The 13,349-nt window shown below is 31.0% G+C and overlaps 2 protein-coding genes across 3 annotated transcripts; both read right to left on the bottom strand.

Annotated features, from left to right (window-relative positions):
* Positions 1–3,634, bottom strand: LOC114414777 (heptahelical transmembrane protein 4-like). Of its 2 annotated transcripts, none has more exons than XM_028379185.1 (4): positions 3,547–3,634; positions 2,682–2,952; positions 1,624–1,915; positions 1–1,206 (listed from the first exon to the last, which is right to left on the bottom strand). In XM_028379185.1, exons 2-4 carry the CDS (start codon positions 2,948–2,950, stop codon positions 559–561), a joined length of 1,209 nt encoding a protein of 402 aa, XP_028234986.1. In that variant the 5' UTR covers positions 2,951–2,952; positions 3,547–3,634; the 3' UTR covers positions 1–558. The 2 variants fall into 2 exon arrangements, with proteins under 2 accessions (XP_028234986.1, XP_028234984.1); XM_028379183.1 differs by lacking the exon at positions 3,547–3,634 and adding an exon at positions 3,423–3,508.
* A 749-nt stretch (positions 3,635–4,383) lies between these two features.
* Positions 4,384–8,627, bottom strand: LOC114414319 (putative nucleobase-ascorbate transporter 10). Its single transcript, XM_028378595.1, has 14 exons — positions 8,492–8,627; positions 8,112–8,209; positions 7,832–8,008; positions 7,427–7,527; positions 7,237–7,312; positions 7,015–7,074; positions 6,616–6,800; positions 6,290–6,389; positions 6,026–6,112; positions 5,866–5,924; positions 5,385–5,476; positions 5,055–5,132; positions 4,831–4,973; positions 4,384–4,712 (listed from the first exon to the last, which is right to left on the bottom strand). Exons 1-14 carry the CDS (start codon positions 8,625–8,627, stop codon positions 4,494–4,496), a joined length of 1,611 nt encoding a protein of 536 aa, XP_028234396.1. The 3' UTR covers positions 4,384–4,493.
* Between the last annotated feature and the right edge of the window lie 4,722 nt (positions 8,628–13,349).

Below are 13,349 nucleotides of genomic sequence, written 5' to 3'. Positions count from 1 at the left end.
GACAGAAACTAATTTCTATATGAAAGATTTGTCAACAGTCAACGTGCCTGCTATATCATATACAACACAATAGTTTTTCATCATGCGCAAACCAACGCACCACCAAGTTAGTAACATTAATCTGTTAATCTTGTTCAAGAGCTATCCAACGAAATGCATCAAGTGAAGCTCTTTTGAAAATTGATTAGACACTCAGGTCTTGCATGACTTGGATGGAGTCTGAAATTCTAATGAGAAGTGGCTAGGCCAAACACATATATCTATGAAAGGAAAAAAGATCATCAACTAAATTGGTTGTGGGAAAATTTTATTCTGTGAGGCCCATCAACAACACACATGCATGGGGTAGTATATGTAAAATTTCACAAACTCAGGCTACCGTGGCATAACATAACCACGACACCGCCCTCAGCCCCCCTTGGTTTGTATGATCATACATCCAACACAGCAAAGAACAATGTAGGATATGCTAGATAATAATATCATTTTCTTGATTTGATTCACTTTCCATCCAATTGATATCTTAGTTAATATTGATGAAGATTCACTAATATCAACCTAGCAACCTTGAGAATCTCTCCATCTTAGATAGATCAACCCATCATGATAGTGTGTGTATGCCCCTGCCACAACCAAGATATGAAAGAGTTGGTGACTGTGGCCAGCAATATCAAACTTGCCAGGCATCCACCTCTCTGGTATCCTTGTGACATAGATTGCTGCTCCCAAACCATAAAGAACTCCCATTAGTATCTCATAACCAGTAGTTTGCAAGGCCTCAGGTTGATGCTTGTGCAATATCAACTTATGTATTATGGGCGCCACACCAGAAAATCCCATTAAAAAGAAGAGGGAAGCGCGGTACTTCCTGAACTCGGACTTTTGGAAAAATGGGAGAAGAGAGAAGACAATAGTAGCAATCCCCATTAATGTTATGAAGCCTAAGTAGAGGTAGCAAAAAAAGGGGTTGCACATAAATGAGTAATACACAGGAGGGTAAAATGAAGTTGCAATCAATGCAGCAATCCCAGCATAGTCAATTCTGAGCATGATGTAGGAAAGGCGCTGTGAGTGGCAAGTAAGGAGGTGGCATGTGCTGCTGGCTAGCAAGCAGAACATGGCCCCACCTAAGAAGGCATAGAAAGGCCACCTTGTAATCGGTTGCATTAAGGGGGATACCATGTTCATGTCATCTTTCAGACCATTCTGTAACAATGTAACAACTGTGATAAGTTAAATTCTCCCAATCTAAATGAATATCAGTGGTGTATAATAACACATGTTTACTCTTAAACTTGAATAAAATGTATTTAACTCGGTTCTTATTTCTCATATGCTTGTTTTTGTTAAAAAAAACATGATTCATTGTGGTTAGTTTATGAGTAAATAGTTGATGCACTGATCCTATAAAGAGTTTTTACACTGTTATCCAATCATAAATTGTCATGTATGATAAGTTTGTTAACTTTTATAATAACTACCTTAAAATTCATACTTGTAATACTTACATTATTTCCATTTTCATAAATCATTTAAAAGAATGTAATGTTTTAAGATGCATCAGTTTAAGAACAGATAAACAGAATCTTGGAGGACACTCCATGAAGAGGAAGAGGAACTTACTAGGGAAAACTGCTCAGGCAAGCAATTGGTGAGAAGTTCCACTAGAGCCCAACCTGATAATGAGGAGAAGTCCAAAGAATAAAGAGATGTACTCAAGTCATTTAATTTGAGAATCTCGGGCATGTTGGGCAGTGAAGGCAGGCATTTCAAGAGCTCTAAACGAATCTTATTTAAATCAGCTTTCCCTATCATTTCAGACAAATGTTGAACAGAATTGAAATCCACAATCATTGGAGCTCTCTTAGCTGTGTATATGGTGAGAAAGAGAAAAAGGAAGAACCCAATCAAATGCCTGAAATAATGCCATTAACGTCAAGTAATGAAATGTAATTTAGACAGTTAACTACGCACCTTTGATGTTGTTTCTTATATAGTGACATAAAAGTAAGCGACATATGCCATCATCATATGTCAAGATAAAATATTCAAGCTGCAGCTCAAGTGATTGTGGTGCTGTTTTGCAATTAAAGTTGGAGTTTCATCTCACTAATCTATGCTATCCTTTAATGTTTAACATTTAATGTAAGTTACTAAGATGAAATTTCAATTGTAATTAGAAAATAACACAAGCAACTAAAATACACCATTTAAGTTTTGGCCAGTTTGGAAAACTAGAATCAAAATATTGTTGTCAGGTAAACACAAATGAAATTAGAAGTTCAGAAAAGTAGATCTTTTCATTATTTGTTATTGAACACTGTTCACAACAATAGAAGAAAGCTCTTAAACATAAGTACCTACTACTCTTTTATTTCTCCCACCTGTGGTTAATTCTGCTGTGTGATAAAAATACGTTATCTTGTAGGATATCTTAATAGGACTTGTTAGAAAGAAGACTATTATGGCCAGTAGAAAAAATAAACAAAAATAAGCTCAAATATGGACAACATATATAAAATAGAAGAAGTAACATTAATTTAATTCACACTCTTACAATACAAGAATTTTTCAAAACTAAAAAAGGCACCTCAAGTGGAAAAATATGATATTAAAAGGGCATCAAGTTCATCAGATAATGAAGGAAATTTGTACTCGAATGAAGAAAAATAAGTACTTACGTCCATACATTAAGTGTCTCATTATGAATTGAGAAAATGCTAAGGAAGATCTGTTTCAATGGCCACTCTGCTCGATAATAACCCAAGATAAATTCGTTGTCCCTCATGTAGGGTGGCAGTGAATTGTATTCTACAAGCTGATATTTTAGTTTTCTCCATAGTCTTACTCCCTTCCGAAACTTTGAACTTGCTCTTTCATCTTCACAATCAACAAAATCATTGATTTTTTCGGGCGTAGCAATCAACCCGTCATATGCACCAGGTGTCATCTCTGCAATGTGGGTACAACGGATCATTTTCAAAATGTCAACTTCAAATCAAGAAACTAGATTGCATATAGATAGAAACCACTTTCCAATGATCAACTGCTAGCTCACAACTTTTTGTTCTTGAGAAGATTAAGTCAGTTTATGAACGTTCAAGAAATTCTTCACCCTAAAGTGAACCAAAACAACAGACTAGTTTTTAAGTAAAAGGGGAAAAAAGAAAAGAAAATCCAAAAGGCCAAAACTGCAGAAGCAGGCAACCAAAATGAAACACGATGTTGATTAAATTGATGCTATAAGGTTCCATAGAATCAATGAGCTAACTTCGCTCCTATGACCTTTAATCTTCCACACAGATTTTAAGCAGAAAAACTAAGTAGCCTAAAAAAAATTGATACAGTGAATTTTACACTCAAAGGAAAAGGTTTAACGTGAGTATTTGCTAGAAAGACTAAAGCTAAAACTAGTATACTACCTAGTCCAGTCAAGTTTTTGGAGAATTTATGAGTGTGAAAGCAGTATAGGAACCTTGTAACTGAGTTGGCAAACTAGAAAATGGAAGCCTATGCTTCTATTTTTTTTTTTTAATGACTAAATACCTAATCATTCAGGACTCCGCCCATCTTTCCACCTTTCAATTCAAGTTCAAACACCTGTAATTGGATATTTTCGCTCTATTTCTTCTATTTGGAAAGTGCCTTCTTGCACCATATACATATGTTCAGAGATTGCTGATATTGATCAAAGTTCTCACGTGTAAATAAAAAGTGCCATCCAATGTAAATCAGAACAAACAAATTGTATGAAATTTGGACTTGCCTGAAATTTTGGTGGGACTAAATAAAGATTTACCCGAATAAAAAAAACTGATTTGCCGGGAAAAGGAAAGAGACAATAATTGGAGGGAAAAGATGATAAGGTGGTACCGGAAGATGGTGTCCCAGTCCCGGCATAGGACATTGCACCATACCAGCGGGTATTAAGAATGACATTGCATAAACCTCAATGTGACACCTAATACCCCTATTTCTTAGTTTCGCCAAGTTGCAACCTCAAATTGAGACAACTCAACCTTAAAAAATAACCGTTATTTGCCATTCATTACTAATCTGATCCCATATATTCTCTGGCAGAAAAGGTCAATCCTTTCTCTCTCTCTCTCTGGATTCATGTATTCTTAAAATGAGCACTAATTACTAATGTGATCCCATATATTCTCTGGCAGAAAAGGTCAATCCTTTCTCTCTCTCTCTCTCTGGATTCATGTATTCTTAAAATGAGCACTAGCCTCTGATCTGATCCATGCGTTGTGACCACTTTCATTAAAACTAACTAAATCACTTCTCTTCAACAAATACAATAATGAATAGTGTAATACTATCAAGGATATAAATAAATAAATTATTCCAATTGTCCAACATTACTCCAGTCAAAACAATAATGGTATGGGAAATTACATATAAATTGTTTTGAGATAAAAAAAAAGGTGATGAATTGGCTTAAAGGGTTAAAAAATGAACATCTATAATATAACAAAAGAAGCTGCTTAAAGGGCGGGGAAGAACTCATTGAGTCTGCAAGGTAACTTATAGAAATCAGCATTCCGACCATCAGCACTATATACACGGAACTTCTCCCACCATTGCAAACCAATGTCCTTACGGACTTCATCATCATCACGTGAGAGTGTGATGTCCAAAATGAACGCAACCAACACAGCCACCGTCGTATGCGACATGAAGAACACGTTAAGGATATCGTTGAACTGCAAATTCATTGAAATCACAATCACTCGCAAAGAATCATGTATACCACAATCATATTTGAACAACACCTAGGCACAATTATGTATCGTTTGATTGATTTATGTTCAGATATCTCACCCATCCGTGATGATGCTTTACATAAAAATATTCTACGAAATACTGTGGTATGGAGATGCCAAGGAAGAATGACAGGCCCAACACGAATTTGATTCTGAAACTGTTGAGGTTACAGAACTGGAGAAAATCAAGACCTGCAGAAGCTGCACATCCCAAGTTGCAAACTCTTGTCAAGTTCTATGGATTGCCAAAGCTACAAAGACAGATAGTTAGAGAGAACTTACAGACATAGCCAAAGAATAAACAGTTCATTGCTGCCATGATTGGCAAAGGTATAGAAGCCAAAACTGCTCCAAATTTTCCTGGTTGAAGGGAAAGTGTGCAACATGAGATATCACTAATTAAAGAATAATAATAATAACATTTCATAGGCAACATTAGGATGAACAAAACATAGATACAGTTCTTTAGGTTTTTAATGAGGTCTAATTGGAGAACAACACCAACCGTATTTAAGGAATTGGATGTATGTTTCGCCCCATTGGGAAATTCCAGATTTATTAAAGGAAGAGCATTAAGTTGCACAGACTACCAAAGATGTTAGTCTATCATACCAGCTATAGAGAAAAAAACCATAAAGCCGGCTGATATTTGGATGACTCTTCGGCTTCCCACTTTTGTCAATGCCAATAATCCAGCATTCTCCCTGAAACAAGAGCAATGCATATACGCAAAATTATGCAGATGGATAATGAGGCTCAACTCCAACATGGTTTTTGGAGCAGGACTAGGTACTAACAGAGTAACAGGAACTAGGATGGCAAAGAAAACTCTCTAGTTTTTAGTATTTTTTTACCAACATCATACTGTATTTATTTAGTTTAAAGATTTGTGTAGGGAATGTTTAAAACGAATGTTGTTCCACTCTTTCCTGCACAAATTTTATACAAGAAAGAAATGAAAAGAAAAATATTTCTTCAAACCAAACAAGCATGGCCCTTAAATTGGTTGAACTTGAAATCATGAGTGATATCTGATATGTCAAAGCTCATCTACAAATACATTCAAGGGGGTTCATTGTTGACCTAAACTTACACTGATGCCGTACATCCAGTTACAGAACCAAGAAAGCCATTGACCATAGAAGCTACTCCCTAAAACAACAATAAGAATGACACGACCAAAAATCAATTGTAAGCTTCCTGTGTTTATGATTCCAGAAAGAATTGCAAAATATAGTTCATGTGTATCTTACCACCCAGCCAGTTCCGCGGCAGATAATATGTGGTGGCACGGGTGTTCCACTTCCATATCTTGCCGCAGCAAAAAATGTACCAGTAGACTGCATGTAAACATGAAAAATGTTGAAATTTGAAGCAAATATAAGATGGGACTGGATGCATTTTCAAGTGTTTTTTTCAGTTTAAAGTAGTTTTTCGTGATGAAAGGCTAGTGAGTTGCATAGTCCACCAGCATAATTATTAAAATATGGGTGTCTATTAAGGGTCCTAAGGCTTACCTCAAATAGAGTAACAAAAGAAGCGGCTATCATAGCAAGAGCTTCTCCGAAGTTGAAGGTAGGAAACCCCCATGGGAATGGAATAAAAGGGATATGAAACCTGTATAAATGCAGACAAATTCTTTTAATTAACTTGTAAACATCCACAAAGTGAGAGAGCATTTTTATTCAGATCATAAGCTCCTTGATTCCCCTATAAACCATAAAATCAAGATCTCATTGAAAGAATGAAACTGGATGGATAAAACAAACCTGGATTCTGAAAGGCATACTAGTTAATAGATCATTAATTGGGAAAAGTTAACTTAATGAGTCCACAAACTTACCATTCAGAAGCACTAATAAGACCAGAACGATCAGTGCGGCAACTATTCTGAGTACTTTCTGGCTTGTTGTTATATGCAGTGCTTGAAGTCAGAAGCTGTGCAAGTAACCATGCACTTGCGATGGAAAACAACAGCCCATATCGCTCATAAATAAGCCTCTTGGTGCTAATAAAACGATTAAGATACTGCAGGAGAATAGTTGATAATAAACACACTATGGCCCAAAATTTAAGAATAAGAAATAGTGAATTTAAAATTTAGCGTATCATATTACAGCTTTCATAATTTATATTACTATCACATAAGTATTCCGTAACCAACATTATTTCAAGTGCCTTCATAATACATATTATTATCATCCACATATTCTGCATGACACGAGCAAGATTAACGACTTGCCTGTGAGATGAAAACCATAACAATCAGTGCTGGAAGCCCCACTTCAACACAGTTTGCCAGCTACAGCAGTGATAGACCGAAATAGAACTAAATTCAGTAATATAATCCTATAATCAAGTCCTAGACTTACAGTTAGCTAAATTGCATAAAAGTTGAGAATTAAGATTCAAGCGTTCAACCTATTTGACTGAAAATTTGAGAGACTAATGTAGAACTTTTTACCATTGGGAATCCAAGATGATAGAGACCGAGTCCAGTGAAAGTTACAAAAGGGACTACAGAAAGTGGGCTTAGGAACCTAAAGCAGCACAAAAAGAAGCAATTAACTGATGGATATAAAATGCTAAAATTGATTAAAGGATTTTATAAGCTCTAACATGCCAAAAAAGATGCATGCCATGCACTTACTAACCTGACAGCAAACCTCCAAATGCCCAAGAATCCCATACACACATGGAAAATTGAACTTATGATCAAGGCGCCTTGTATTCCTCTAATTGTGTGAGTGAACCTCTGTTCATCAACAACATATAATAACAAGGAATGAACATCCCCAAGTAGAACCACAGGTCCACAGTGAATAAAGGCGTATTTGGACAAGTTTTTCTAATAAAAAGAAAATAAAAAAGAAAAATTGAAATGAACTTCTTCCATAAGCTACAAAATCAGATTTTGGAGAAACTAAATGATTTTAACTTATGCCTAAGTTATTTTTAGCTTTGAAAGAAGTTTTATTTCATTTTTCCATTGTATTTTCTTCTTTAAGGTAAGCTTATCCATAAGCAATTGTAAAAGCATAAAAGATAATCTCCTTGACCTCATAAGGATCTGTATATTTAGTGTATCTCTTGGCATGGATAATTGACATTGCGGGTATTATGTAACTGTATGAACCAACAACTACAGTTGGCAATCGTGTTCCGAACCAAGTTTGCAAAAGTGTGCTTAATCCAGAAACAAACAATAGATTCTGTATCACCTTGGCCTTCTCAGCCTACGTTGAATTAATGATTTTCAGTTTATTGATAATAGCATTGTAAAATTTGAAAAAGAAAAGAAAAAGTGAAAGGAAAATAAATAGAAAAAAAAATTATTACATGGCCTCCACCCATTTCAGGAACAATCGTAGTTGGAATCAGAACGGTCATGCCAAGAGTCAGAATATAATGCTGGAATCCCAATAGCAGTGCATGTGCTGCATGCATGGCAATAACAAATCCAGATAATTAAAATGTTGAAACAAGCAAGAAGATAAATTTCGCTTCATGAAAAGTATGTGCATGTTTGTTTCTGCCAAAATGTTCCAAAGGAAAATTCATAACACTTTGCATTATTGAATGCTTAGTCATTTCATATTCCTTTGGACTGTGTATGGCAAAGAAACAAATATATTATGCATGAATGCATATTAGTCTAGTCTAGTTTCCAATTTGTTTTGCCATAAAAAGAAAAAACAATAAGTAATGAATATACTGACGCCAAGGAGGAGGACTGTTAATGCAATACTCAACATCAGGTAATTGCTCCATGACTGGGTGTGGTTGAGGTTCAGGAACCTGAATCACTTGAGACTGTGAGTTGCCACCACCAGAATGGTCACTGCTCTCAGCCATGGTTGCACAAACAAAGAAAACGCAGGCTACAACTGAAATAATAGAGGAACAGTTCAATATATTTTCTATTTTTAAAAGGAACCTCATCAACTAAATTATTGCAAAATAACAGTTACAATGTCATGATGACAAAATATTACAAATTATTATGTGATTTTCAGTTACTAAAACTGAAATTATAGACGACAATCAATATTCTGAAACAGTTATTTTCCCATATATATTTTATTTTATATCTGAATTGATTGTCGTCTGTGTAAAAACATATTCTTATTGAAATTATAAAATTATCATTTTAATTAATAAATAAATACAAAAAACAAAAAACAAGCCAGTGAGACACTTGTAAAGAAACACTGGCCAAAAATATTTATAAAAAAACATTTTAATATTCATTCGTCTATGTAATTAAAGAGACGTGGCTCCAAATCTACAAGGTATGCAAAAACAAGCTAAACAAATACAAAAATAAATAATATTTTAATATTGATTATGAAATAAAAAGAATAATAATATGCTGACATATTCTTATTGAAATTGTTTATATAAACATTAACGTGGCATTCTCATTGTTGTAAAAAATTGATTGATTTGAAATTATAAAAAAATTACACATTATATATATATATATATATATATATATATATATATATATATATATATATATATATATATATATATTATAATAAAGTATGTCTTTTTTATAAAAATATAACCATGACATGTTAATAACACAAGATAATTCATTTTTTTTAATATAAGATGTCTGTTACACAGATTTGATTATAATATCAAAGATACTTTTATCTTTATTTTTATTATAATAAAAGTAAACAAGTATTAGAGGAAAATACTATGCAACTGAATGAAATTTTTTAGAGAATTTTATTCTGTTTTTAATTCATAAAATTATATAAATATAATAATTAAGGTAATTAGAATAAAGAAGACATATCTTATGAGAAAAAATATATTATATGAGTGGGAGGGAATTAAATTTTGATCATATAACCATACATGGATGTTGAGATTTAATGTCAAAAAATCATATGACTTTTTAAGTAGTTACATGACATTAAATCTTGATCATCCATATTTAATTATATGATCCATATTTAATTATTTATAAGATAAATTCCTCTCATATATATTATGAGAGAAAATATGAGAATAAAAGAATTAAATTTGAGCCGTATAAATATGTATATAAAGGATTGAAATTTAATATCAAAAAGTCACATAACTTTGATTCTAATTAATAATTAACGAATCGTATATATAATGTGTAACTAAATTATATATTATAACAAACATAGATTCTAATTTGAAATAATTAAATTAACTATTTATTATTATAAACACATGTATATGATTTATTTGAGTAAATTAAGATTATTTTTAAAATTATTATAATAAAAGTAATGTTCAAGTTTGGAAGAGAAATTTTATGCAATTGAGCAGAAAAATTTTAGAGGATTTTTTTTTCTAATTTTTAATTCATAAAATTATAAAATATGGTAATAAAGGTAATTTAAAAAATATATATTCCAATTTAAAATTATTAAATTAATTATCATCAGAAAATATATATTTTCAATTAAGGTAATTATGATTATTTTAAAATAGAAAAATGATTTATATGTAAGAATTGTCTTCTTTATTATAATGAAAGTAAACAAGTCTCTGAGAGAAATTTTATTTCATTGAGTAGAATTTTTTTTGAATTTTTTTAATTCATAATTATGTAATTGTAGTAATTAAGATAATTAGAACAAGTATATCTTCTAATTTGAAATAATTAATTTTTTTAAAAGGCTTGAAATAATTAAATTAATTATTCTCAAACTTATATGTTTTAATTAAGGTAATTAAGATTATTTTAAAATCTATATTATGATATGTCATATCTTTCACTTACTTGCAAACAATATATATATTCTTAAAAAAAATTGGTATACGCTAGTAAATTTCTAGTATACTCTATTTTCAAGAAAGTTTGTACATACAGGTGGTGTACAAATACAATGGCCATTTTAATAATGCTCCAACAGGTTTTTAAACATAGTAAGTTTTGAATTTTTTATCTGAAAATATATTGTAATTGATAAATAAAAAATAAATACATAAAATAATTTAAAAGTTTAGAAATCATCTTATTTTTAAGAGGCAGATAATTAATTTCTTAACGACTTGATACAAGTTGGCGTTTAAAAAAAAAAATTGTACGTAATGTACGGAGTATTGAGTACTGAGCATCAAGTTGTTTAAACTTCTCTTTTGCTTTTTTAACATCTTTATGCACCTATTCAAATTTGATTTAGCATGGTAAGAGGTGTTTGAATCTATGTATTGAGAAGAAAAGAATGAGAGACGGAAATTACTATTCATACCCCCTCGTGCTTTAAATATTATTTTTCAACATGCCCTTTTCATGAAACCGTAATTATATTGTGAAGCTAAATAATGAAAATATATTTTCATTCTATAAGAAAAATTGAAAAAAGAAATATAATGAAAACTTAATTTTGTCATATATTTTGTTATCAAATTGTGCAATTTTTTTTCATTTTCTCTCACACAAAAAAATGCATTTTTATTTATAAAATATATAATAGAAATAGGATTCTATTTTGTAAAGCATAGGTGACGGTTGGCACTAGAAAGACATGCAGGTCTCCCATAATGAAAAAAGGTATTTGGACCGTTAGATTTATTTAGTTTTAAATTAAAGCTCAGATTTTTTTCCCCTTTTCTTTTTTTATTTTTCTATTATTTTCTCATTCTTTCCCAAATTACCCCTTATTCCCTACCGTTTTCAACCTTTCCCTTCCCAATATCCATGACGGCCGAAGAGGAGTGGACACCACGGTGAACTGAGAAAAGAAGCCAAGGCCGGCGAAGGAACAGACAGGTCTCCGATTCGAAAGTCGGAAAATTTGGGGCAACCAACGATGTCGACGAAGCCGGAAAATTGGAGCCACGGATGAAAGGCAGAGGGGGTTTCTCTGGGTATTTGCCCAATATTTTGCGAGGTTCAAGCTTGTTGCTTAGTTTTTTACTCTTACGGTGATGGGTGAACTAACACGATGAAAAAAGTTCTAATCTCACTATAATTTTATCATTTTTATTTTTTTATTTTTTTTAATCTTTATAATTTAGATTTTAATTCTGATTCTTGTAGTTTAAAAATAAATTTTTTAATTCTTATAATTTATATTTTAAATTTTTTAATTCTTATAATTTAAAAATAATTTTTTTAATCTCTATATTTTATATTTTAATTTTTGTTTAATACTTATTATTAAAATATAAGTAATATTTTTTATTTCAATTAGTTATAAAAATATTAACAAATAATTTATAATTAATTTAAAATAATTTATAATAAAAAATAATTAATAATTAATTTAAAGTTAATTATTTATATATTTTTTTAGTAAAACTTAAAAAATAAATAATAAAAACTAAAAAAAGTTACTTAAATTATAAAGATTAAAAATATAACTTACAGGTTACAAAAATTATACACTACGAATCCTGAAACTACAATAACCAAATAATTAATTTTTAAAAAAAAGTATGAAACCATAAAAAGACTTTCAAGAGACAGTCTTTGTGATTTTCGTGTCATCAAGAACATATGCTCGCTGGTGTCGAACGAGTTGACGGAATCTAATTCCAGGTTCGATGTTGAGCCACCGGTGTCCGCGACACTAGCGTCTGGATGCAATCCTTGCATAGAAGCACAAAGGGGAAGAAGGAGAAACAAGAGGGAAAAAGAAAGAAAATAATAAGGGAGTAAATCAGGAAAGTGAGAAAGAAAAATTAAAAGAAAAAATTCGAGCCTTTCATTCAAAGGTTCAAAAATCCAACGGTTTAAAAATCTTTTCACATATGTGAGAGACCTACGTACTTACCTTTTCTACATTATTTCATAATCTTTTTTTTATCAAAGTATATAATGAAAATATTCTTTTTACACTTTCTCTTATCTACGGAATAAAGTTTCCATTTTATTATTTTTTTATAAAAATTATAATCAATTGTTTATATGAATTACTTTCTTTAAACCAATCAAATTAATGGTGGTATAAATTATATTTTGTTAAATTAAAATTACATTAATTAAGATATAATCTACTTTTCTAATGTATATCATATAAATTTTATTTTTTACTTAAAATTGAAATAAATTGATTTAGGGTCAATATAATATCAATAACACATGAAGGGGCTATTTCATTTTAATCTTAACTTCAAATCAATTTGAAAGTGATTAAACTCAACGCGTTTACCTTGAATTAATTTAAAAGCGATTGACATCACAATTTCTACTACATTGATCATAAATTAACAGTCCTCAAACTAATTGATTGACCTAAACTTAATAGTGCTAGACTGACCTTTTGTAAAAAAAAAAAAAATAGTATTACACTGACCTTAACATTATTGTTTAAGCTCCTTTGAATTTATAGTGAAAATATATTCATTAATTGTTTTATACATGATTATCTTTGTTTATTAAATTGATCATGTAAATATCAACCTTTGAAAACATTATCAAACCTTTTAAGATTTTCAGTAGTTATTATCTTTGATTAATATACGTAAAAAAATTTAGTTTATACAATATAAAATTATATTTATAAAAGTCACCAATATTTTATATAATATGCACATTTAAAAATTATCATATGATATATATATATATATATAACCATC

The sequence above is a fragment of the Glycine soja genome, chromosome 6, assembly GCF_004193775.1.
Source record: "Glycine soja cultivar W05 chromosome 6, ASM419377v2, whole genome shotgun sequence".
Lineage (NCBI taxonomy): Eukaryota > Viridiplantae > Streptophyta > Magnoliopsida > Fabales > Fabaceae > Glycine > Glycine soja.
Note: the sequence above shows the minus strand (reverse complement) of the source record. Positions and strands in the feature narration are given on the sequence as shown.